The sequence below is a fragment of the Kogia breviceps genome, chromosome 3 (assembly GCF_026419965.1).
Source record: "Kogia breviceps isolate mKogBre1 chromosome 3, mKogBre1 haplotype 1, whole genome shotgun sequence".
In the NCBI taxonomy this organism is placed as follows: domain Eukaryota; kingdom Metazoa; phylum Chordata; class Mammalia; order Artiodactyla; family Physeteridae; genus Kogia; species Kogia breviceps.
In genome coordinates this window covers 2643015-2667813 of record NC_081312.1, presented here as the reverse complement: position 1 = coordinate 2667813, position 24799 = coordinate 2643015, and the positions used below count along the sequence as shown (strand labels likewise).

The 24799-nt window shown below is 41.2% G+C and overlaps 1 protein-coding gene across 11 annotated transcripts in view; it reads left to right on the top strand.

Moving 5' to 3' along the window:
- The window catches only part of TRAF3 (TNF receptor associated factor 3), a 117951-nt gene that overhangs the window by 53901 nt on the left and 39251 nt on the right, over positions 1-24799 (top strand). For 8 of the 11 annotated variants that reach the window (XR_010839376.1, XR_010839375.1, XR_010839374.1 and 5 more), the window contains one exon: positions 7878-8001. The exons of the other annotated variants lie outside the window; for them this stretch is intronic. Coding sequence is in view for 3 of the 8 variants with exons in the window: in XM_059058250.2 (XP_058914233.1) it covers positions 7991-8001 (11 nt within the window). In the remaining 5 variants the exon portion in view is untranslated. The remainder of the gene's footprint in view (positions 1-7877; positions 8002-24799) is intronic. 11 annotated transcript variants of the gene reach the window in all.

Here is a 24799-nt window from a genome sequence, read left to right as displayed (position 1 = left end):
CGTCAATTAAAAGGAGTTTAATTCCCCAAAAAGCAAGTGCTTGCAGTGTGTGCCTGGCACCTCGTTAAGTGCTAAGAGTTAGTGTGCATAGTAGATTTCAAGACATGTGAATGTAGTCTTGGGGATGAAGTGTCTGTCTGGCAGGACAGTGGAGGGGGTGGGAGAGAAGGAGCATGAACACAGGAGGAGAAAGGGCACCGGTGGAGCAGAGCTTGCAAGCCCACCCTGGTGTTGAGAGAGGCTTGCTCTCGGCAGACAAGGGCCTGCTGAGCCAAGCTGGGGGAGATAGACTCATGCCCAAGGCCAGGTCAAGACAGTGGGGAGGGGAGTGAGTGAGGGTGCTTTGTGAATTTGAATGTGTTGGATTGTTAAATTAATTTGAGTTTCATGAGTTCTAGACTGTTTCTTCATATAAATTATAACTTTTAACCATGGCTTGTCTGTGGCTGCTTTCATACGAAGTATGTAAATGAATGGCCGTGGACGTGTTCCAATAAAACTTTATTTATAAAAATAGTAGCAAGTTGGATTCGGTCTTCAGGCCATAATTTGCCAGTCCTGGTCTAGAGACAGTTTCTACATTACAGGACAGGCAGGGAGAGCAAAACCAGAGTCCACTAGCCTTACTGAAGTAGCAAAACAGAGATCAGAGTTTGGAGAACACAAGGCAGCTAGAATTTGAGGGGCAAAGTATAGGGAGTAGGGAGCTACTTAGAGAACTCCAGAGATCTGCAGAAGGACCTCCTGAGGTTTGGGCCGAGTGTTGATCTGCGCGTACATCAGAGGAAACACCTCAAAGCCAGGAAAAGTAGCGCCAGAAAGGAGTGGACTCAACACTTTTGGGACCTCACACAGAACTGAGACAGTTTGTGTTCCCACCACCCAGGGTGGTATCAGTTAGGTCCTTTTAAAGCTTGTTTTTTAATCTTTGTGAGGGTGGGTTCAGAGCAGCTTTTTCATTTAGGGCATCAGGTAGATTCCTCAGAGGGGTACCACCATAGTAATGGGACTGAGTCAGCCCTGGACTAAAAGACTGCTGCAGACCTGCCTTAACTGATTCCAGGTAACTTAACTGTATTCCCAGAACAAAGCCCCAACTATATTTAAAAGGATATGATAAAATCCAGCACCCAACAACGTAAAAATGTTTGTCCAGCATCTAATAAAAATTACCAGGCATGCAAAGAAGCAAGAAAATATGATATTAACCAGGAAGAAAATCAATCAATAGAAACCCAGAAATAACAGAGATGATGAAATTAGCAGACAGGGGCATTAAAATAACTATTATAAATAAGTTGTACATATTCATGGGGGAACATGAGCATAATTGAGTGAGTGATAATGAAAAAGACTGAACTAGGACTTCTAGAGATGAAAAATATAATAGAGAAGTGAAAAATACAATAGATTAACAGCAAATTGGCTGTACAGAAGAAAAGATCAGTGAACTTCAAGACATAGCAATAGAGGACTTCCCTGGTGGTGCAGTGGTTAAGAATCCTTCTGCCAACGCAGGGGACACGGGTTTGATCCCTGGTCCGAGAAGATCCCATGTGCTGCAGAGCAGCTAAGCCCATGCACCACAACTTCTGAGCCTGTGCTCTAGAGCCCACAAGCCACAACTGCTGAAGCCCATGAGCCTAGAGCCCGTGCTCCACAACGAGAGAAGCCACTGCAATGAGAAGCCCGCGCACCGCAACGAAGAGCAGCCCCCGCTCGCCGCAACTAGAGAAAGGCCGCGCGCAGCAACGAAGACCCAACGCAGCCAAAAATAAATAAATAAGGTAAATAAATAAATTTATTTTTTTAAAAAGACATAGCAGTAGAAACTATCCAAAATATGGTACAAAGAATAAAGAAGATTGAACAAAATAACAGAGCATTAGTGACCTGTGAGACAAAATCAACTGTTTCAAGATATGTATAACTGGAGTTCTAGAAGGAGAGAAGAGAATGGAAATGGTGTTTGAAGAAATAGTGGTTGAAAAATGTCCAGATTTTTTTTTAAGACTGCAAACCATGATGCTCACAAACCCCAAATAGAGCAAACAGAGAAAATCATACCAAGGTGCCACGTAATGCAGTTGCTGAAAAACCAGGGATGAAGGGGAAAAAAACCTTAAAAAGCAGCAAGAAGGAAAGAAGACATGTTACAGAGGAACAGAAATAATGTCAGAAGACTTCTGGCCAGAACTTGTGTAGGTCAGGAGACAACAGTGCTGTTTTTTTTTTTTTTTTTTTTTTTTTTTTTTCCGGTATGCGGGCCTCTCACTGTTGTGGCCTCTCCCGTTGCGGAGCACAGGCTCCAGACGCGCAGGCCTAGCGGCCATGGCTCATGGGCTTAGTTGCTCCGCAGCATGTGGGATCTTCCCGGACCAGGGCACGAACCCGTGTCCCCTGCATCGGCAGGCGGATTCTCAACCACTGCGCCACCAGGGAAGCCCAACAGTGCTGTTTTTAAAGTAGTGAAAGGAAGAAACCTGTTAATTTAGAATTCTGTACCCAGTGAAAATATCTTTCAGAAATGAAAGTGAAATCAAATTTCTAGGCCAAAAATGCTGACAGAATTTATTGTCAGCAGAACTACAACTACAAGAAATTTTAAAGGAAGCTCAAGTAGAAGCAATATGATACCAGATGGAAATTTTTACACAAAGGAATGAAAAGAACCCAAAATGGTCAATAATTGGCAGATATTCACACTTTTAATGTTTTTATAATTGATTATTTAAAGCAAAAATAACACTATTTTGGGATTTATAATACTTGTAGAGGTAAATAAATAACAATAGCACAAAGGTTGGGAGGAGAGAAATGGAAGTACAGTATTACTGTATCTCAAGTGGTATATTATTTGGAGGTAAACTGTGATGAGTTGAAGATGTATATTATATCTAAAAAAAAAATCTCTCATCAGTGGGGAAAAAAGCAACATTAATTGCCAGTATCAGGGATGTAAAAGAGGATATTATTACAGATCCTACAGATGTTAAATGGGTAATAAGGAATATTGTGAATAATTTTATGCCAATAATTTTGACAACCTAAATAAAATGAACAAACCCCTTGAAAAACATAAACCACCAAAGCTCACTCAAGAACAAATGTATAGCATAACTATATATTTATTAAAGAATTTGTAGTTAAAATCCTTACCTCAAAGAAATCTTCAGGTGCAGATAGGTTCACTGATAAGTATTAAACAGTTAAAGAAGAAAGAATACTAAATCTGATGAAAACTTTTTCAGAAAATAGAGGAGGAGCGAATGTTTCCTGTCTCATTCTGTAAGGCCAGCCTTATCCTGAAAGCAAAACCAGACAAAGACATTATAATAAAGGAAAAACCACCAAGCAGTATTTGTCATATACACAGCATCCTCCATAAATTTTAGCAAACAGAATCCACTAGGCAGCCTATAAAAAGGATGTTACATAATGATCAAATTTATCTCAGGAATGAAAAATTGGCTTAACATTGGAAAATCAATCAATGTAACCCACCACAGTAATAGATCAAAAGAAGAAAAACGAGAGTGAAACACAGAGATGGGAATGTGGAAAGCACGAAGGGAAGGCAGGAGGCTGGAAATAGTGAGCTCTGACACATGTATAATTGGTTCTGAGGAGAGAGGAGAGAGGAGGGTGCAAAAGCAGTATTCGAAGAGATAATGGCTGAAAATTTTCCACAGATTATGAAAGAAGCCAAACCACAGATCCAAGATGTTCAACAAATGACTGGCAGGATAAGTAAAAAGAAATCCACCCAAACACATAGTGAAACACATGATTCCCTATAAAGGAACAATAATAGGCTTCTCAACACAGGCAATGAAAGCCAAAAAGACTTGGGGTAATAGCTTCAGTACAGTAGAAGAAAGAATTCTGTATCTTTTTTTAAAAAAATGAATGAATATTGTGTAAAACATTAACAATGACGAAAAGATACACACATGCATACACACACAACAGTAGGATATAAGTTGGAAGGATGATGAATGGGGTTAATATTTTAAGGCCCTTGCTGTCCAAGGGAAGGGTAAATATATTGATTAACATTGGACTTTGGTAAGAACCTGTACATTATAATTTCTAAAGCAATTACTAAAAGAGTAGAAAAAATATGTAATTTCCAGATTACTGGGGAGCGGGGACTAGAATGGTAACAAGTAATGCAAAAGAAGCAAATAGAAAGCCCCTGGTAAAATAAGAGAATTAAATCTAAATGTGAGTAATTGCTTCTGGTGTAAATAGCTTAAGTGTTCCAATTAAAAGACAAAGATATCAAGTAAGATATTTTAAAAATCCAACTGTATATTGTTTATAAGAGACCCACCTAAAACATGAGGATTAAGAGATGTTGAAAGAAAAATGATGAAAAAAATAAACTATGCAAAAACACTAGCCAAAAGCAAGATTGTATAGTGTCAGAAAAAATACAGTTTAAGGCAAAAAGAAAAAACAGTACTAGAGATAATGAGTGTCATTTCACTTAATAGAGTTGGCAACTAGTTCCTATAACAAAACATTCAGTAGTTTATTATAAGCAAATTCGTTTCTTACACAAAGTCCAGTACAGATAGTCCTGGTTGGCAGATTGCTTTCCAGATGGTCGTTTGGGGATTCAGCTGCTTCTACCTGTGCCTCTGCCATCTCTTAGGCCTTGGAATACTCTGCAGGAGCCTCTGCATTTGGGGGAGTAGGGAGACTCACACCAGTATTCACGGGCTAGGAGGGTGGGGTACATTACGATCACATTCTGTTGGGGGGAGCCCAGGTCGTATAACCAAACTTAACTGCAGGGGAGGCTGGGAAATACAATCTAACTTTGTGCCCAGGAAGTAGAAGAAGTAAGTTCGGTCAACCTGTAGTCTCTGTCACGGTTTGTAATGGTAAAAGGTTCAATTCAAAAGAGAGTCATAATAATTCTCAACGTGGAGAAGCCTAATAATATGACTTCAGAGTATCCAAACTAGAATTTGCATAATAAGTACAAGGAAAAAATTAAGAAGTTTACAGTTATCATGGCGATTCCAACACCAATCTCAGTAACTGATAGAATAAGCAGGCCAAAAGTTAAAAAAATTCTGTAAGGACAGATGTTTTACATAGGATCAATACCCTTGGTCTGATGTACATATAAATAACATTCCATCCCAAACCTGCAATGTATACTTTATTTTCAGGCACGCAGAAGACATTTCTAAAAATTGACCAATACTAGGCCATAGTGCAATACGTTTCAAAGATTATAATGATACAGATTATAATCTCTGACCTCAGTGGAATTGAGCTATAAATCACTAACAAAAAGATAATTATAAAATCCCTAAGAGCTTAAAAATAAAGGAATATTTTAAAAATATTCTAAGAAGATGACATAATGGAAGTTAGAACATGCTTTTAACTGGCTGAAAATGAAAATACTATATACATCAAAACTTGTAGAATGAAGCCAAATCTCTCTGTCCATGGAGAGAGATTTTATAGCTTTAGAAAGGTAGAAAAGCTGAAAATTAGTAGGCTAAGTATCATTCTAATTAAAAATTGGAAAAAGAATAGCCAAAAAACCCCAAAAAGCCCAAAGGAAGAAAATCAGAGCAGAATTAGGCAAATGGAAATTTTACAGTAGAAAAGAACAACAAAGCACCCAGATTGGTTCTTTGAAGAGTCTTGTAAAATTGACAAACCTCTTGTGAGATAAGGGAGAAAAAAGAGGAGGCACAATCAATGAAAAGAAAGGAGAAAAGAGAAGCTACTTTGGATTCAGTAGACTATAAAAAATCATAAAACATTATTAGAAATGGTATGTCAGTATATTTGGAAATTTAGACAAAATAAATTTCTTGAAAAATGTGACCTTCTGAAAGTAGCTGCAGAAAAAATAGAAACCTTCACTAATCCTATGACCATTAAAAAAATAGAATCAGTAATTAAAATTTTCTAGGCACAGATGGCTTCATTGTTAAATTCCACCAGACTTTCAAGGAAGAACTAATTCCAATCTTACCCAAATACTTCCTCAGAATAAACCAGGGAACACCTCCTAATTTATTTTATGAGGTTATCATAACTTTGTTACTAAAACCCAATAGGGATAGTATAATTAGTGAAGTGTTTATAGCAGACAAGGACAAATAAATTATAGCTATTGATTTTTCATTCTCTTGCCAAAGAAACATTCAGAGTTAACTTGCCATTTGGCAAGAACTGTAGTTCAAGTTTGGGTAATAAACTGTTTTGACTTACAAAATGTGATTGAAATAATATGGAGGCGGTGTGTGTGTGTGTGTGTGTGTGTGTGTGTGTGTGTGTGTGTGTGTGTGTATGATCGTGTGTTACCTTAATTGATCTCTGCAGCTTACTGAGTAGATTAAAATACATGTTTTATAATGAGTGATCATATCAGTGAGGGCTCTTTCTGATGTAACTGGACCTTAGCTGTTACAAGCAAAGGGGGGGATTTATTGATCACCTAATTAAAAAGCCTCAGGGCTGGCTGCAGTTGAGTCAGTTTCTTCCCCAGCATCTTCCTCCATTTTTGCTCTGTTCTCAAGGAGCCTCTTCACTCCCATGTGCTCATGTTCAGGTTCTTTGGGAAAGAGTGAAAATCTCTTTAAGCCCCAGAGGAGGAAGAAAAGACTCGATTCATTTTGACTTGGGTTGTGTGCTCACAGAGATGAAACAACTCTGGCCGGGAATAGGCTGCTCTTACTGGCCAGCCCCCCACCCCACCCTGACACCCGTCCCCTTGTGCCTGGGTGTTGGAACCAGTGTCTCTGGAAGCTGGTGGACTGAGAGTGGGGGGGTTACACCTGGTGAGAAATTGGAGTGCAGTAACCATCGGAAAAGTGAACGAGTGCTTGGTTGCAAAATTAAATCTCCACTGCAGCAATTGTCAGATGTAAAATTTCATGAGGTTTTCTCCTAAGTAATTATAAAATTTTACATAATAAAGGATTCTTAAGACACCACTACGTAGCCGTTCAGTTAGCAAGAATTTAAAATAGTCTGACAAATTTTGAAAACGTTGAGCAACAGAAACTCTCTGGTACCTTCTTGTGGGAGTGTAAACTGTTACAGCCCCCTGGGAAAGCAGTTTGTTCGGCCTTATGTAACAAAGCTGAATATACACTTACCCAGTAATCTAGCAGTCACACTTGTAGGTATATACACTAGAGGAATATATGCCTATATGCTTAAGATAGTTGTGCCAGAAAGATCTCAGTAGTGCTAATATTTGCTCCAAAGCAGAAATTACCCAGGGGACAGGGGGATGGATAAGTAAATTGTGGTATATTGCATGATGGAATATTATACAGCAATGAAAACAAACAACAGAGCCAGCAACAACAGTGGAGGAAAAACAAAGCAAGACAGAAGAAGACACACTGTATGATTGTGTTTATGTAAAATTCAGAAGCTGGCAAAAATAAACTATCAGTTAGAGCTACATGCCTAGATGATAAATCTAAAGAAAAGCAAGGAAATGATCACCATAGTTAGGGCAGTTGTTACTTAGAGGCAGAGGAAAGGGTTTGGGATCAGAGAGAGACACCCAACTTTTTTTTGGTTGCAGCAGTGTACCATTCCTTAGTCTGGTGGTAGTTGGACTAGTGTTTGCATAATAACCTTGTGAAACTGTACATACATGTTTCCTGTGCTTTTCTATGTGTAAATAATCCAAAGTTATCCAGACTTTGTACTTTATGTTCAACTCAAAAAATGCAGAAAATCCAAAGCACATGCTTATATAGATGGTTAAAAAAGTTTTATCTTAAACTTCTTATTTTATCATTTTTTAGAAATTTCCATTTTTGAAATTCTGTTTTTAAAATTTTCCACATGTGAGTTAACCCACGTATCTTACTTCCTAGGTAAGGGACTCCACTACATTATCTGAAGAAGGATAAGGTTGACGCTGCTTTGCTTTTTCTTTATTGAAATCTCTTCCCGCCCTATCAAGCTTAGATACATCTTCTTACAGCATATGACACACAGGTATGTCACTAGAAAATTTTAATTTGTGTGGATTTCCTTCTTCAGCTGTTAGTTGTTTGCTTTGCATGACAGTGAAGTAATTAAATTCAAAAACATCCTGAACGTACTCACTTTTGGCTTTAGCAGTTTCATTCTATAACAGGTGTATTGGACTGCCTTCTGCTTACATGGCACTGTATTTTGGTGTGCATCTGACTTTTTCTCTTTTTAAAACCAGCATTAAAGTTTGCAAGTGATAGACATTACACCTGATGTCTTAGTAACGATAATGAGTTTGAAAACCAAGGTGTTAGCGGCATGCATCTCTGCCTGCCCTCTGAAAGCCCTGAGGCCCAGCCTTCCCTCGGAGGATGCCGCTGCAGTAAAGGTGCCAGTGGCTTGAGGCTGGAGGCCTGCCCAGCTGAGTATTGCATCTTTTTCTTGCTCCTTAACCATCTTTCTCTAGGAGTTTGAAAGGAAACAGAACACCCTGTGTTTTAATCTGTAATTTGTGATTGAGTGCCATTTTATACTTGAAATTAAGAACTCTTTAATATGTTAGAACATAAAAATGAATATGAAACGGGTTTGAAATGTTTGCGTCCAAAGTAAGATTTCATACATAGCTATGTTTGATAAATTCATAAGTATCAAGAAAACTGGTATTTAAAATTTTATTCATAATCACAGTACCATTCAATTTTCCCCAGTAGTCTCAATTTTTTTTAGTTTGCTTGAAGCAGGGTCCAAACAATTGCATTTAGCTGATCTGTCTCTTAAGTCTCTGTTAATCAATTGATTGCTCCACCCTATCCCTTTTCTTCCTTGCATTTTCTTTTTTGGAAAATCCAGGCTGGTGGTTCTGTAGTCAGGGGTGTCCCTGTTTTGACTTTTGCCGTTTCCATCGAACACATTCTTCTAACCCGTTATTTCCTGGGAGGTGGTAGGTAGATCTAGAAGTTTGACTGGCTCAGCCTTTGAGCACGTGCACTCGGAGGTGGTGGTGTGTCCCCTCACCAGGAGGCACTTGGACTCACAGTCATTAGGGGTTGTAAATGATGATAAGTTTCATCCTTTACTCTGCCTTTTTGTTGTTGTTGTTTAATTTGGCTGCATTGGGTCTTTGTTGCTGTGCGCGGGCTTTCTCTAGTTGTGGCAAGTGGGTGCTACTCTTCGTTGTGGTGCGCAGGCTCTGGGAGCTCGGGCTCAGTAGTTGCAGTGCGTGGGCTCAGAAGTTGTGGCACACGGGCCCTAGAGCGCACGGGCTTCAGTAGTTGTGGCTCACGGGCTCTAGAGCGCAGGCTCAGTAGATGTTGCACATGGGCTTAGTTGCTCTGCGGCATGTGGGATCTTCCCAGACCAGGGCTCGAACCTGTGTCCCCTGCATTGGCAGGCGGATTCTTAACCACTGAGCCACCAGGGAATTCCCTGCCTTGATTCACTGAAATACTAACTGTTTGGTTACCCAAAGGGACAATTCAAATAGGAAAGGTAGGGCACATGCCTGATTCTGTCTCTTTATGGGTTCTCAAAATAATGAGATGGCCTCATAGCCACTTCACAAGTGACCAGGGATTAAGTGTCAGTGTAAACTCACGAACTTAAGTATATGTGGCGTGTTGTAATCCATCGCAGTTGTTACTCTCATGGATGCTAGGATTGTGCCACTTTTGCCAGTGGAGCCTCTTTAAGTTGACTTCTTGTCCTTTGACGTGACCCGTAGCCTTCCTTTCCTTGGTCTCTGAAATGGTAAGATGTTTCGGATTCGTTTTGTACTTTTTCACCCCAGACCTGGAATTGGCTATTTCTCTAAGCAGCTCTGGTTCCCTCCTGTAGAAAACGGTACCTTGAGACCACAGACTGGGCACTAGGGATACTCGTTGCTATAAGGCTGGTTATTGTCCTGGGCCTTTTTGGTGGACAGCCAGGAAGTACACTTTTTAATCATGAGTTCATACTGATATTTTTGTTTCAAATTAGGATTATATGGTTTTTACTTCTTTGATTCTATATTGATGTGTCTTTTCTCTTATGCTGAAAATCTCGGTTCCTAACAACATTCACGTCATTACTTACTTGTTTTAACCTATAAAATAAACGTGATAGTTCTAGAATAATAATACCAACATATTGCCAACCAGTGTATGATTACTGAAAACTGTTCGAGATTTTCTGCAGTTCTTTTTGTCCTCAGGCTAGGTCCCTAGGGATGTTCTGCCGAATTATTAAGTTTTAGCGTCACCTGAGCCACTTCTTCAGCGTGCCGCCAACTTGCTACACAGTTAGATTCATTTATTTTATTTTTATTTTAAGGAATAGCTTCTTCTTAAATTTTGCATTAGATGTTTATAAAAAATATTTTCATGGTTACAAGTCAAAATAAAGTATTTTCAGAAATCTAGCTTTCATTCCTGATCTTTGTACCCTGTTTCTTCCCTCCTCCACAGTTAACTTTTTTTTTTAGTTTTTGGTTTATCTGTCTATTTGTAATATAAGTATTTGTGTGTGTGTGTGTGTGTGTGTATGTGTGTACCTAAAGCCCTCTTTCTTAGAAAATGGTCGTATACAGTACAAGCTCTTCTCCATCTTTTAAAAATTTATTTATTTATTTATTTAGGCCATGCCAGGTCTTAGTTGCGGCATGTGGGATCTTTAGTTGCGGCACGCAGACTTCTTAGTTGTGGTATGCAAACTCTTAGTTGTGCCATGCATGCGGGATCTAGTTCCTGACCAGGGGTTGAACCCAGGGCCCCTGCATTGGGAGTGCAGAGTCTTACCCACTGGACCACCAGGGAAGTCCCTCTCCATCTTTTTTTTTTTTTTTAATTTAACAACATATCATGAGCTCACAGCATAGCAGTATATAGAGATTCTCCTCATCCTTTTTTACAGCTGTATGGTATTCCATCATGTTGGCTGTACTATAGAAAAGAATTAACTTTAAAAAATATGTTGGCATTAATCAGTATATGTTTCTCCTGCATATAAATGTCATCAGTTTTGCTCTTTATCCAATTGCAGATTTCTCAGTAATTTTGGGACCTTCCTTGCAAGTGCATCACTTGTCTTGGCCTGGTTTTCCTTATGTGTAAAATGAGAGACTTGGACTAGAAGCTCAAGATGGGCTATTTTAGCCGGCAGAGACTGCAGATGAGTAAAGTGAACCTGAGAGCATCTCACTAGTGACAGAGTGACCACCCCATAACCAAGGCCACGGTGGTGATGGGGAATTAGGTTGGAGGCCATGGAATCAACAGGTCTTGATGAATGATTGAGTGTCAGAATCAGGGAGGTGGGGACAGTTCTGCCTTAGGCAGCTGGCCAGGTGATGGCGTCACTCCCTGAGATGGGAGCAGGTGGTTTCTGAGTAGGCAGAGAGGTGAGTTGGACAGGAGTGGGAAGCACTGAAGATGACAGATTCCATCTGGGCTGTGTCGACCATGAGGCGCCCGTGCGGTACGACCAAGAGGGCTCGTCTCAAAGCTCAGCGAGTGGGGATCAGAGCCAGGGGCTCGTCTGCGCAGGTCCGATTGCCCAGCGGGAGAAGGAAGGGGACCTCGATCAGCACCTGAACGGCTCCTGCCTTTCAGCCACGGGTAGAGACGGGGGAGTCTGCGAAAGAGACGGAGGAGGAGCACAGAGCCTAGAGCCACTGATTTTTTTAATTCCCGTGTTGTATTCTAAAGGTGATTTAAATATTGTAATCCACTCCTAAATATGGCCATGTTTTATGCTTTTCACTCATATTTCCCAGTAAAGTCGATGCTCCAGGAAAATGAACCTTATCACACAACCTGCAGCTCAGGAGCCTCCAGGCCGGGCATGGCCTCAGGGCAGCATCCACTTGGAAAGGTGCGGCCCCCTCTTAGTTGCTTGTCCGGTGGACGGAGCCCTCAGCTCTTCACTCGCCTTCCTGTCCAGATGGCAGGACTCTGGCCCTTGGCCAGGAGAGGCACAGCCTTTGCGCACATAGTCAGAGTTGAATGAATGCTTTTTTGAAAATCCTAAGTCATTTGAACCAAGCGCAGTTGGCAGTGTTGGGCCTCAGATAGCTATTGTTTTCCTAAAGGAAAGCCCGCATTTTATACTATGGTTTTAATCAGCGTCTTTTCCGGCTGCGTGCCTGTGTCAGTCTGTCTCTCTCCCTTTCTCTGTCTCCTGTGTGGGGCTTTTCATTTGTGATTATGAGCTGCCTATTTGTTTGGATAAGAATCCAGCCTCCTCCTGTCTTTGCTTTCCCAGTGAGTTAGGCACGCACTTGCTCCCTCGGCAGAGTGTCTGGTGTCGGGTATCATGAGAAGAGCCAGTATGCTGAAATGTTTGCATAAATATGGATTGCCAGAACACTTTTTTTTTACCAACAGGGCACAACCTGCCTGTCTGTGGTTTTCTCCCTTCTCCCTTTTTAATTTCCCTCCTGGGCTTGATGTTGAGCTTGTTCTTCTGCGTCTTTGTTGTGTTTAGTACTTTCTTGCTGGCAGCAGCCATTTTCTTTATCTGATGCTTCCCTTTTTTGGTTTTCCCCGGGCTTTCCAGTTCTTGGAACACCCTTTTGTCAGCAGATGTACATTTGTTTCCAGTTTCTAATCTCCAAGTAAAATGTAGCTCAACTTAAATCACAGAAGTAGGGAACATAAAATAAATCATTAGGGTAATGAAGGCATAGAGGAAAGTGAAAGGAATCCAGTCCAATTCTTTGCTGTATTTCTAAGTACAGATGTGCCTCAACTGTGAGAGAAGGGCTTCCTGAGTAACTGGCTAGAAACTAGAATTTTATGAAACGAATTTCTCGAATAGAGACTTTTTTCATTTGGGTAAAAATACGGCCTCAAAACACAGTAAATCCTAATGCCTAAAATGTCGCAAACAGTAAATAATATAAAAATAGAGTAATAACTCTACTGGAAGCTGCAGAATCAGAATTCTAGAACTGAGCACGCTAGACTCTGTGACAGGCCCCGGTCTGTGGTGCAGGCCCAGGACACCAGCTCCGAGGCCACTGCTTCCTGGGGCTTCTGGTCTTGCCTCCTGTTAGGTTCCTCAGAGCGCACTGACTCGGGTGCTGTTCCTTGGTGGCATACTTTCCCTTCACTGTAGCTTCGTTTGCACTCTCTTTGCCTTGTGTATCTGTTGTAACTATTCAGCAGAACATTTTTCTTTATGTGTGTGGGAGCAGACATCCTCTTTCCAAACCTGATGCTAGAATGAGGGTGGGAAAGGGAGGTATTGGCAGTGGCGCAGGGCGCTAACCAGAGGCATGTGTGTCCAGTCTGTGGGCACCGTAACCTCTGAGCCGCTTCCCCAGCCAGGCTGTTAAACATGTAGTCTGTAGGTCCCTAAAAGTTGCCCCCTCCACCATCTCCTTAAGGCATTTGACTGAGTTTACATAGTTTTTCTTAATCAACACAATCATTATTATAAATATTATAGAATTTCATTAACCTATAATTGTTACATCTAAACTTTAGGATTAAGGTAGAATTTAACTATTTTTATACCCACATAGAAATAAGTGAAATAAAGGTATTTACATTTTAATCAAGCAATCTAGTCAGAGGTTTCCACAGTCCCCCATTTTGGAAGCTTCCAAAGATGCGGCTTTGCTTATTTACCACCCCTTCTGGTGATCGGCCTCCGTGTGGGGCACATGTGTGATTCCTGGCCCACCTCCGGGTTGGTGTGAATGACCAGATGCAGTTGTAGATTAGAAATAACCATCACAGGTATTTTAGGAAAAATTAGCATTTTAATTTTATATGTTTGTTTTAGAGAATTATAATAAGAACCAAGGAACTTTTTTTTTTTAACAGTGGTTTTTAGTTTGGGGGTCTTTGAACATGGTATCAGCTCTTGTCACTGCACGTGTAGCCGATATCGTTGTTCCAGCCGAGGACCAAGAGGCGGTTGACTCCAGTGGACACGCATTTACTGTCTGCACTGGCATTCAGTGGGGTCCATGTTTGGTGTTTGTAGTTTTCCTTTGGCCACTTATTAGCTTTTCATTGCCTTCTAATAGTTTTACTCCTTTCCACTTTTAATTTTTCTATTAAAATACGTGCAATGATGTCAAATTCTTTGGATCTAAATATGAACAGAATTATATTACATCAGGTTTAAATGTGCTAGCCATTTCTTTATGTTGTTACTGCTATTATCATTTTTTTGCTGGGGTTAGTGAGGAGTGGTTATCAGGCTCTGTGATGAAGAAAGATTGGAATGTCTAAGCTCCTTAGACTTTTTATTTTTCATTAAAAATTTTTTACAATTTTTTATTATGAAAAAATTCATTATTTAAACCATTCAAAATGTACAGTTCAGTGGTTTTTATTTAGTATATATTCACAGTGTTATACAACCATCACCACTGTCTAATTCTAGAACATTTTCATCACCCCAAAAGAAACTGCATACAGTCACTCTTTATTATTCTCCCCTTGCCTCAGCCTTTGACAACCACTAATTTACTTTTCGTCTCTGTGGATTCGCTTGTTCTGGACATTTCACACATATGGAATTATATGATTGGCCTTTTGTTTCTGACTTCTGTTACTTAGCATAGCAGTTTTCTTTCTTTCTTTTTTTTTTTTTGCGGTACGCGGTCCTCTCACTGTCACGAAACACAGGCTCCGGACGCGCAGTCCCAGCGGCGATGGCCCACAGGCCCAGCCGCTCAGCGGCATATGGGATCCTCCCGGACCAGGGCACGAACCCGTGCCCCCTGCACCGGCAGGCAGACTCTCAACCACTGCGCCACCAGGGAAGCCCAGCATAACAGTTTTCAAGGTTCATTCATGTTGTAACATGTATCAGGACTTCATTTTTTTATGGCTAAATAATAGTACATTGTATAGATACTTATAAATTTTTTTTATCCAGTTATCTCTTGATGGACATTTGAAATGTTAATATTTTTTGTCTCTTATGAATATTACTGCTATGAACGTTCATGTACAAGTCTGTGTAAATATATGTTTTCACTTCTCTTGGGTTTATACACAAGAGGAGAATTGCTGGGTCATATGGTAACTCTGTGTTTAACTTTTTGAGGAACTGCCAAATTGTTTTCTGTGGATGATGAACCACTTTATGTTCAGAAATGTATGAGAGTTCCAATTTCTTCATATCCTCACCAACACGTAATTTTCCATTTTTTTAAATCACAGCCATCCTGATAGCTGTGAAGTAGTATCTCATGATGGTCAGTTTTTTTAATAGTAATATTTTATTTTATTTATTTATTTATTTATTTTGCAGTACGCGGGCCTCTCACTGTTGTGGCCTCTCCCTTTGCGGAGCACAGGCTCCAGACACGCAGGCTCAGCGGCCATGGCTCACGGGCCTAGCCGCTCCGCGGCATGTGGGATCTTCCCGGACCGGGGCACGAACCCGCGTCCCCTGCATCGGCAGGCGGATTCTCAACCACTGCGCCACCAGGGAAGCCCCGATAGTAATATTTTAAATTGACATAAAATTGACAGAACATAAAATTAACCATTTTAAAGATTTTTTGATGTGGACCATTTTTTAAAAGTCTTTATTGTATTTGTTACAATATTACTTCTGTTTTACGTTTTGGTTTTTTGGCCATGAGGGATGTGGGATCTTAGCTCCCCGACCAGGGATCGAACCCGCACCCCCTGCATTGGAAGGCGAAGTCTTAACCACTGGACCGCCAAGGAAGTCCCAAATTAACCATTTCAATGTGAACATTTCAGTGGCATATAGTACATTCACAGTGTTGTATAATCACAACCTCTCTGTGGTCCCAAATGTTCTCATTCCTCAAAAGGAAACCCCTAACCCATTAAGCAGGTATCCCTCATTGTCCTTCTCCTTATCCCCTGGACAACCACCAAGCTGCTTCTGTCTCTCTCTATGGCTTTACCTACTCTATATATTTCATATAAATGGAATCATACAGTATGTGTCCTTTTGTTTCTGACGTCTTTCACTTAGCATAATGTTTTCCAGGTTCATCCATGTTACAGCCTCTATCATCACTTCCTTTCTTTTTATGGCTGAGTAATGTTTATCTCATATTTTGTTTACCCATTCATCTGTTGATGGACATTTGGGTTGTTTCTGTCTTTTGAGTATTGTGAATGGTGCTACTGTAACCATGTGTGTGGGTATGGTTTGAGTACCTGTTTTCAGTTCTTTTGGGTATATACCTAAGAGTGGAATTGCTGGGTCATATGGTAATTTCATGTTTAACTTTTTGAGGAACTGCAAAAATGTTTTCCACAAAAACTGAACCATTTTGTTTCCACCAGCAATATATAAGGTTCCAGTTTCTCCACATCCTCACCAATCCTTGTTATTTTACCTTTTTAAAAAAAAATTATAGCCATCCTGGTGGGTGTGAAGTGGTAACTCATTGTGGTTTTGATTTGTATTTCCCTAGTGAGTGATGATGTTAAACATCTTTTCGTGTGCTTATTGGCTATTTCTGTGTTTTCCTTGGAGAAATGTTTATTCACATCATTTGCTCATTTTTTAATTGGGTTGTTTGTCTTTTTGTTGTTGAGCTGTAAGAGTTCTTTGTGTATTCTGGCTACTAGACCCCTATCAGATATGTAATTTGAGGATATTTTCTCCCATTTTTTTGTTGTCTTTTCACAGTCTTAAAATTTTTTTTTAAATTTATTTTATTTATTTATTTATTTTTGGCTGCATTGGGTCTTCGTTGCTGCTCGTGGGCTTTCTCCAGTTGCAGTGAGCAGAGGCTCACTTTGGTGCGCGGGCTTCTCATTGTCGTGGCTTCTCTTCTTGTGGAGCACGGGCTCTAGGCATGTGGGCTTCAGTAGCTGTGGCTCATGGTTTCAGTAGTTGTGGCTCATGGTCTCTAGAGCGCAGGCTCAGTAGTTGTGGTGCTCGGGCTTAACTGCTCCATGGCATGTGGGGTCTTCCCAGACCAGGGCTCGAACCCGTCACCCCTGCGTTGGCAGGAGGATTCTTTTTTTTTTTTTTTTTTTTTTTTTTTGCGGTATGCGGGCCTCTCACTGTTGTGGCCTCTCCCGTTGCGGAGCACAGGCTCCGGACGCGCAGGCTCAGCGGCCATGGCTCACGGGCTTAGTTGCTCCGCGGCATGTGGGATCTTCCCGGACCAGGGCACAAACCCGTGTCTCCTGCATCGGCAGGCGGATTCTCAACCACTGCGCCACCAGGGAAGCCCGGCAGGAGGATTCTTAACCACTGAGCCATGAGGGAAGCCCCTTTTCACATTCTTAATAGTGTCCTTTTATGTACAAAAGTTTTCAAATTTGGTGAGACCACTTTATCTTATTTTTCTCTGTTGCTTGTGCTTTTGGTGTCATATCTAAGAATCCTTTGCCAAATTCAGCATCATTAAAATTTACCCCATGCTTTCTTCTAAGAGTTTTATGGTGTTAGCTCTTACATTTTAGTTGTTCATCCATTTTGAGTTAGTTTGTGGGTATGGAGTGAGGTAGGGGTCCCAGTTCATTCTTCTGCCCGTTTACCCAGCTGTTTCAGAGACCATTTTTTTCCAACTAAATGGTCTTGACATCCTTGTCAAAAATCATTTGGCCACGGGTTTCCCTGGTGGCACAGTGGTTGAGAGTCCGCCTGCCAATGCAGGGGACACGGGTTTGTGCCCTGGTCCAGGAAGATCCCACATGCTGCAGAGCAGCTAGGCCCATGAGCCATGGCCGCTAAGCCTGCATGTCCGGAGCCTGTGCTCCGTGGTGGGAGAGGCCACAACAGTGAGAGGCCCACGTACCACAAAAAAAAAAAAAAAAAAAAAAAAAAAAAAAAATCATTTGGCCATAGATGTATGGGTTTATTTCTGGACTCTCAGTTCTATTCCATTGGTCCACATGCCTGTCCTTATGCCAATATTACACTGTTTTGATTACTGTCATTTTGTAGGCAGTTTTGAAGTAGTAAGTTTGAGAAGTGTGAGTCATTCAACTTTCTTTTTCTTTTTCAATACTGTTTTGCTCTTTGGGGTCCCTTTTGTAGTTCCTTGTGAATTTTAGGATCAGGTCTTTCATTTCTGTAAAAGGAAGGCCACTGGAATTTTAATAGTGATTGCACTGAATCTGTAGATTGCTTTGTGTACTATATTAGTTAGCGTTCTCCAGAGGAACAGAACCAATAAGGGGTGTTTGTGTGTGTGTGTGTGTGTAGAGATATTTATTATAAGGAATTGGGTCTCACACAGTTATGGAGACAGGCAAGTCCCAAGATATGCAGAGTAAGTTGGCAACCAGGAGACCCAGTGGCCTAGTTCCAGTCTGAGTCTGAAGGCCTGAAACCAAGCAAGACAAAGGCATAGTTCCTATCCAAAAGCCAGGCTCAAGATCCAGGAAGAGCCGACATCAGTTTGAGTTTGAAGGCAGGAAAAAAGCCAGTGTTTCAGTTTGAAGACAGGCAGAAAGAATCTTCCTTACTTGAGAGAGGGTCAGCCTTTTTGTTCTGTTCCTATTCAGGCCTTTGACTGAATAGGAGGCTCACCCACATTAGGGAGGGCAATCTGCTTTACTTAGTCTACCATTACTTAGTCTACCAATTTAAAAGTTAATCTCATCCAACACTGTCACAGAAACATCCAGAATAATGTTTGACCAAATATCTAGCCACCCTGTGGCCCAGAGAAGTTGATTTATAAAATTAACCATCACAAGTAGTATTGCCAACATAATAATATTATCTTCCAATCCATGTACATAGATTTGTTTTGGAACAAACAAATATCTTGCCATTTAATGGTGTGTTCTTTAATTTCTTTCAGCAGTTGTGAACAAATATTTCCCCTTGTTGGTTAAATTTATTCCTAGGTAATTTATTCGTTTGGATGCTATTGTAAATGAAATTGCTTTTTAACTTTACTTTTCAGATTGTTTGTTCCCGTTGTATAGAAACACAAATGATATTTCTTTGTTGGTCTTTGTACCCTGCAACTTTGATGAATTCATTTATTAGTTCTAGTTGCTTTTCTTGAGAATTCTTTGGGATTTTCTAAATATAGGATCATGTCATCCATGAACAGAGATGGTTTTATTTCTTTCTTTCTAATTTGGATGCCTTTTATTTATTTTTCTTGCCTAATTGCTCTGGATAGAACTTTCAGTATAATATTAAATAGCAGTGGTGAAAGCATTCATACTTCCCTTCTTCCTGATCTTAGTGCAAAAGCCTTCAGTCTTTCACCATTAAATGTGGGTTTTTCATAGATATCCTTTATCATGTCAAGGAAGTTTCTTTTTTTTTCTTTTTTTTTTTTTTTTGTGGTACACTGGCCTCTCACTGCCGTGGCCTCTCCCACTGCAGAGCACAGGCTCCGGACACGCAGGCTCAGTGGCCATGGCTCACAGGCCCAGCCGCTCTGCAGCATGTGGGATCCTCCCAGACCAGGGCAAAAACCCGTGTCCCCTGCATCGGCAGGCAGACTCCCAACCAGTGCGCCACCAGGGAAGCCCAAGGAAGTTCCTTTTTATTCCTAGTTTTCTAAGGGTTTTTATAATGGAAGGGAGTTTGGTTTTGTCAAATGTTTTTTCTACACCAGTTGAGATGATCATGTAGTTTTTTTCCCTTGTTCTATTACTGTGGTATATTACATTGATTGATTTTTTTTTATATTGAACCACTCTTGCTTCCCTGGACAAATCTCAGTTGGTTGTGGTGTATAATACATTTAATATGCTTTGGGGTTTAGTTTTCTAGTATTTTGTTGAGAGTCTCCTTCATTTTTGAAACATAGTTTTGTTGGATAGAGGATCCTTAATTGATATTTTTTTCTTTCAGCCCTTCAAGTATGTCATCCCATCATCTTCTGTCCCCCATGGTTTCTGATAAGGTATCAACTGTTAATCTTATTGAGGAAATTCTTTTATGTAAGGAATCACTTCTCTTGCTGCTTTCAGAATTCTTTCTGTCTTCCAGCCATTCATTTATAATGTGTATTAGTGTAGATCTCTTGGAGTTTATCCTGCGTGAGCTTCCTGGATGTGCAGATTAATATTTTTCATCAAATATGGGAAATTTTTGTCCATTACCTTTTAAAGTATTCTTTCCACCTTTTTCTCTCCCTCCTCTCCTTTCTGGGAATACCATAATGTATATGTTGGTATGATTGATGTTGCCCCACAGGTCTTTAAAGCTCCTTTCATTTTTCTTTATTACTTTTTTCCTTCTGTTACTTAGACTGGATAAACTCAACTGTCTTATCTTCAAATCTCAATTGACCTGCCTTCAGGTTCTCTAATTCTTTCTTCTGCCTGCTTGGTTCTCCTGTTGATCCCCTTTATTGAATTTTTCATTTCTTTTATTGTGCTTTTCAACTCTAGAATCTCCATTTGGTTCCTTTTAAAATTTTCTCTTTATTGATATTTTCTGTTTCATGAGACATTGTTCTGATGGGTTTCTTTTTTTTTTAATTTCTAAAAAATATTTATTTATTTATTTATTTATTTATTTGGTTGTGCCGGGTCTTCATAGTGGCAGGTGGGCTCCTTAGTTGCAGCTCACCAGCTCCTTAGTTGCAGCACATGGGCTCCTTAGTTGCGGCTTGTGGGCTCCTTAGTTGTGGCAAGCAAACTCTTAGTTGCAGCATGCATGTGGGCTCCAGTTCCCTGACCAGGGATCAAACCTGGGCCCCCTGCATTAGGAATGCAGAGTCTTATCCATTGCACCACCAGGGAAGTCCCTGATGGTTTCTTTTACTTCTTTGGACAAAGTTTCCTTTATCTCTTTGAACTCACATAAAATCATTGATTCAAAGTCTTTGTAAGTCTGATGTCTGGGTTTCCTCCTAGACAGTTTCTGTTACTTGCTTTTTTTCCTATGTATGGGCCACACTTCCTTATTTCTTTGCCTGACTTGTAATTTTCTTGTTGAAAATGGACATGTTGAATAGTATAATGTGGCAAATCTGGAAGTTAGAGTCTCCCCAGTATTTGTTGCTGCTTATTATAGTTATTGTTTGCATAATAACTTCTTTGAGCTAATTTTGTAAAGTCCATATTCTTTATCATGTGTGGTCACTGAAGTCTCTGTTCCATTAGTATAGTAGTCAGCTAGTAATCAGACAGAGATTTACTTAAGTGCCTGGAACCAGAATTATCTCTGAGTCTCTTCAGACAGGGTCTGTATGAGTATTGGGGTATGTTTTCAGCACTCGGCCAGGCAGTTGACAGCTTTGCCTTAGCATTCACTTCCTGCCTGTGTGGAACGTGAAGGTCAGCCAGGGGTGAGACCTTAGAGTCTTCTCAGGTCTTTCCTGAGTGTGCACACAGCCCTGGGCATGTGCTTGGCCTTCTAGAATCCGAGGAACATGCTGGTGCTTCTCAAAGCCCTTATTTCCCAGCATTTCCTGTCAGCCTCTTGGTTTGTCTGTCATTTGCCTCAGCTGTGACTGGTTGCCCCAGGCATCAGCAACTAACACGTTTGTCTCTGGACGTTTTCAGTATATACCCCCTGCCCCCTACCAGTAGCTGCCTCAGTGCTGGGAGAGTCCTGAGTTTGGTGAAGTAAAGACAAGCCATTTGAGCTGGTCTTCTTGGGAGCCACCAGATAGGTCATAACCTACTACTGAAATCCTTTGCAAATGAGATCTGTTCTGCTCCACCCACCCACCCCCAGCCCCCCGCCAAGTGCCTGTCCTGGGATTGCAGGCTTTTATCTTCCAGGCCCCTACCTCTTGGGGGATGGGACCAGGGTAAGGTAAAATGCCACAGAGCTCACTTGTTCTTGCCAGGGGTTCGCTTGATTAAGTGTTCCTCTGAATGTTGTGAGCTTTTGGTTAATCTTTAGGGTTCCACAAAAGTTGTTTCTGACAGATTTTGCCAGCTTTTTTCCTGCTTTTATTGAAGGATGGACTTTTGGAATTCCTTACTGAGCCCTTTTCACTGACATCACTCACTAGTCTGTTCTTTTTTTTTTTTAATTTATTTTTTGGCTGCAATGGGTCTTCATTGCTGCACGCGGGCTTTCTCTAGTTGTGGCGAGCGGGGGCTACTCTTTGTTGCAGTGCACGGGCTTCTCATTGCGGTGGCTTCTCTTGTTGTGGGGCACGGGCTCTAGGCGCACAGGCTTCAGTAGTTGAGGCACGTGGGCTCAGTAGCTGTGGCTCACAAGCTCTAGAATGCAGGCTCAGTAGTTGTGGCACACGGGCTTAGTTGCTCCACGGCATGTGGGATCTTCCCATACTAGGGCTCGAACCCATGTCCCCTGCATTGGCAGGCGGATTCTTAACCACTGCGCCACCAGGGAAGTCCACTAGTCTGTTCTTAATGTTGTGACCAATTTTGAGTTTGCCTAATCTATGTACACCCCACCTGATTTTTAAAAGGAATTAAGATGGCTTACAAAGGTAAACGGTACAAAAGATAAATTATTATGAATGTTTGTGTGCCTGTTGGCTGGAGGGCATTCTAGTAAAAATTGTGTCCTCCCTTGTTGATGTTGAACACTTTGGTCCTGCAGATAGAAATTTTGTTTCCTTTGCTGACCTTGAGGTTTTCAGCCTCCCTGGCAGGGCATCCGAAGCAGATGCACCTCAGTGGTTCCCCTTCTGCATGACTTTGTGTGTGGTCTTACGGGATACTCCCCGTCAGCATCCAACTCTAGCAGTGCTCACTGTTGTCTGCCTCTGAGCCGATTGTGAAAAATTTGCCTCCAAAGGTGGTTTTCCTAAATCCAGAACTCCCTTTTCCTCTGGACACAATAGGTGGGTAATTGTCTTATTTTCAGACTTAAAGACATCGTTCCTGTCGCCGTAGTTTTAGTAGGTGATTAGGTGATTCTTACACTTCAAATCAGAACTGACTTCTTGTAGCGACCTTGATCTCTGGCAGAGTCTGGGATTGTCAGTAAACCTGAGAGTGTTCATTCGTCCACCAGTCCTGGCACCTGCCAAGGAGTCAGGCTCCTGCTTTCCTTGGTCCAGCTAAGGCCCACATCAGCTGTCTCACTGATACAGAAGGGCGTGGGCCCAGGCCTGCCCACTGGGCCCTGCTCGGGGTCCATCTCTGTCTTGAATAATCTTTTGTCTAGAAAGAATATTTTCCTTGAGCGATATGAGTCTATTTGACATAGTTGGTGGTACATTTGCTAGTTTTATTTGAGCAGAATATCCTTCTTTTGAAAATAATTCTGTGATAGAATCAGAGCTGTTTTCTAGTTTGGTTTCCTATATACTAGGTCGTCCCTTTTTCATCAGCATCACCCATGAGCTAATCTGAATATTTTTAAAAGGCCAAGATACAGATAAAGATTATCCTTTAAAAGGATACATCTGACTACATTAAAATTAAGAAATTCTCTTCATTAAAATACATAAATAAAGTCAAGACGCAACCTAGGGGGAAAACATATACATATAACTAACAAAAGATTAGCAGTCAGAACATATGAATAACACCTACAAATCAATATTTTAAAAGACCAATAACCCAATTAAACAGTGCAAAGGAGACGCAATCAGGCGTTTCAACAGAAGGAAAATCGCAAGTGGCCCGTGAGCGTACAAAAAGGTGCTAAGCCTATTTAATCAATCAGAGTAAGGAAGAAAAGGGACCATCGTACCTGCTAGGTTGGCAGAAATTAAGATGTCTGGTGATACCCAGTGTTGGTGAGGGAGGGTGTGGGTTAAGAGAAGCTTGTAAATTGGCCCACCTGCACCCTGCTAACCAGCCGTTCCTCTGCATTCTAGAGGTAGGGTTCGGGGCAGGGGCTGGCAGACGCTTTCTGTGAACGGCAAGGTGGTAAATGTTCTAGGATTTGTGGGCAGCGCACAGTCCTGTCACACAGCTGCCTTTGTTTCATTTGTTTGTTCGACTCTTTAAAAATCTAAAAACCATTTTAAGCGCAAGGGCCTAACAAAAGTAGGCTACTGACTATCTTTGACCCGTAGGTTATAGTTTGCTGAACCCCAATCCCCTGGTCTAGAGTACGTACCCCAGAGAAACTTATATGAGATGAGAGCCCCAGAAGAGATGTGCCAGAATGTTCAGAACAGACTGTCTATAATAGCAAAAACTGGAACCATCATGGAATATTATACTGCAGTGAAGGTGAAGTGTGTCTACTATACACAGCAGACGTGGGTAGATGTAATACTGACGGCAGAGGGTACAGATGGTGCATCATTTTCATGAGGTTAAAAACGGGCCAAAGCATGTTGTTTAAGAAGAAAAATATATGATAGTAAGAAAATTATAAATACGAAGTTCAGGCTGATATTTACTTTTGGAGAGAGGCAGGAGGATAGCTGAGGAAAGAGCACACCTGTAGACGGTGACTGTTAAATGGGCAGTGGGTTCTGGGGTTTTGTTGTTGTATTCTTACCTTGTGTGTATATTGCACATAATCTTTGTTATGTGTCAGATATCACACAGTACATCTTTTGAAAGGCAGGGAAGGATATCAGCCAGGGAGGTCTTAGACCCCCCCAACCTGTTCTCCATGACGCGGTACTTTCTGTCCTGGAGTTCTGCTGAGTTGACCAGCTGGGAGGGAGGAGGGAGGTGTCTCGACAGCTGATGGGCTGTGGCCACCAGCACAGACTGAAGGAGCTATGAGGAGCATGGCTAAGAGGGAGCCTGCTTTGTTCTGTGACGGTGGTGAGATCGCTGACCCTGAGTGCATCCTGTTCGTTCCCCATCGACGGTCTCGGCACCCTGGTCAGAAACCAGTTGACCATAAATGTAAGCATTCCTCTCTAGACTCTCAGTTCTGTTTCATTGGCCATGTATCTGTCCTCACTGCCAGTACCATAGTATCCTGATTAATTTGTAGTAAGTTTTGAAATAAGGAAGTGTGAGTCCTCCAGCTTTGTTCTTCTTTTTCAAGACTG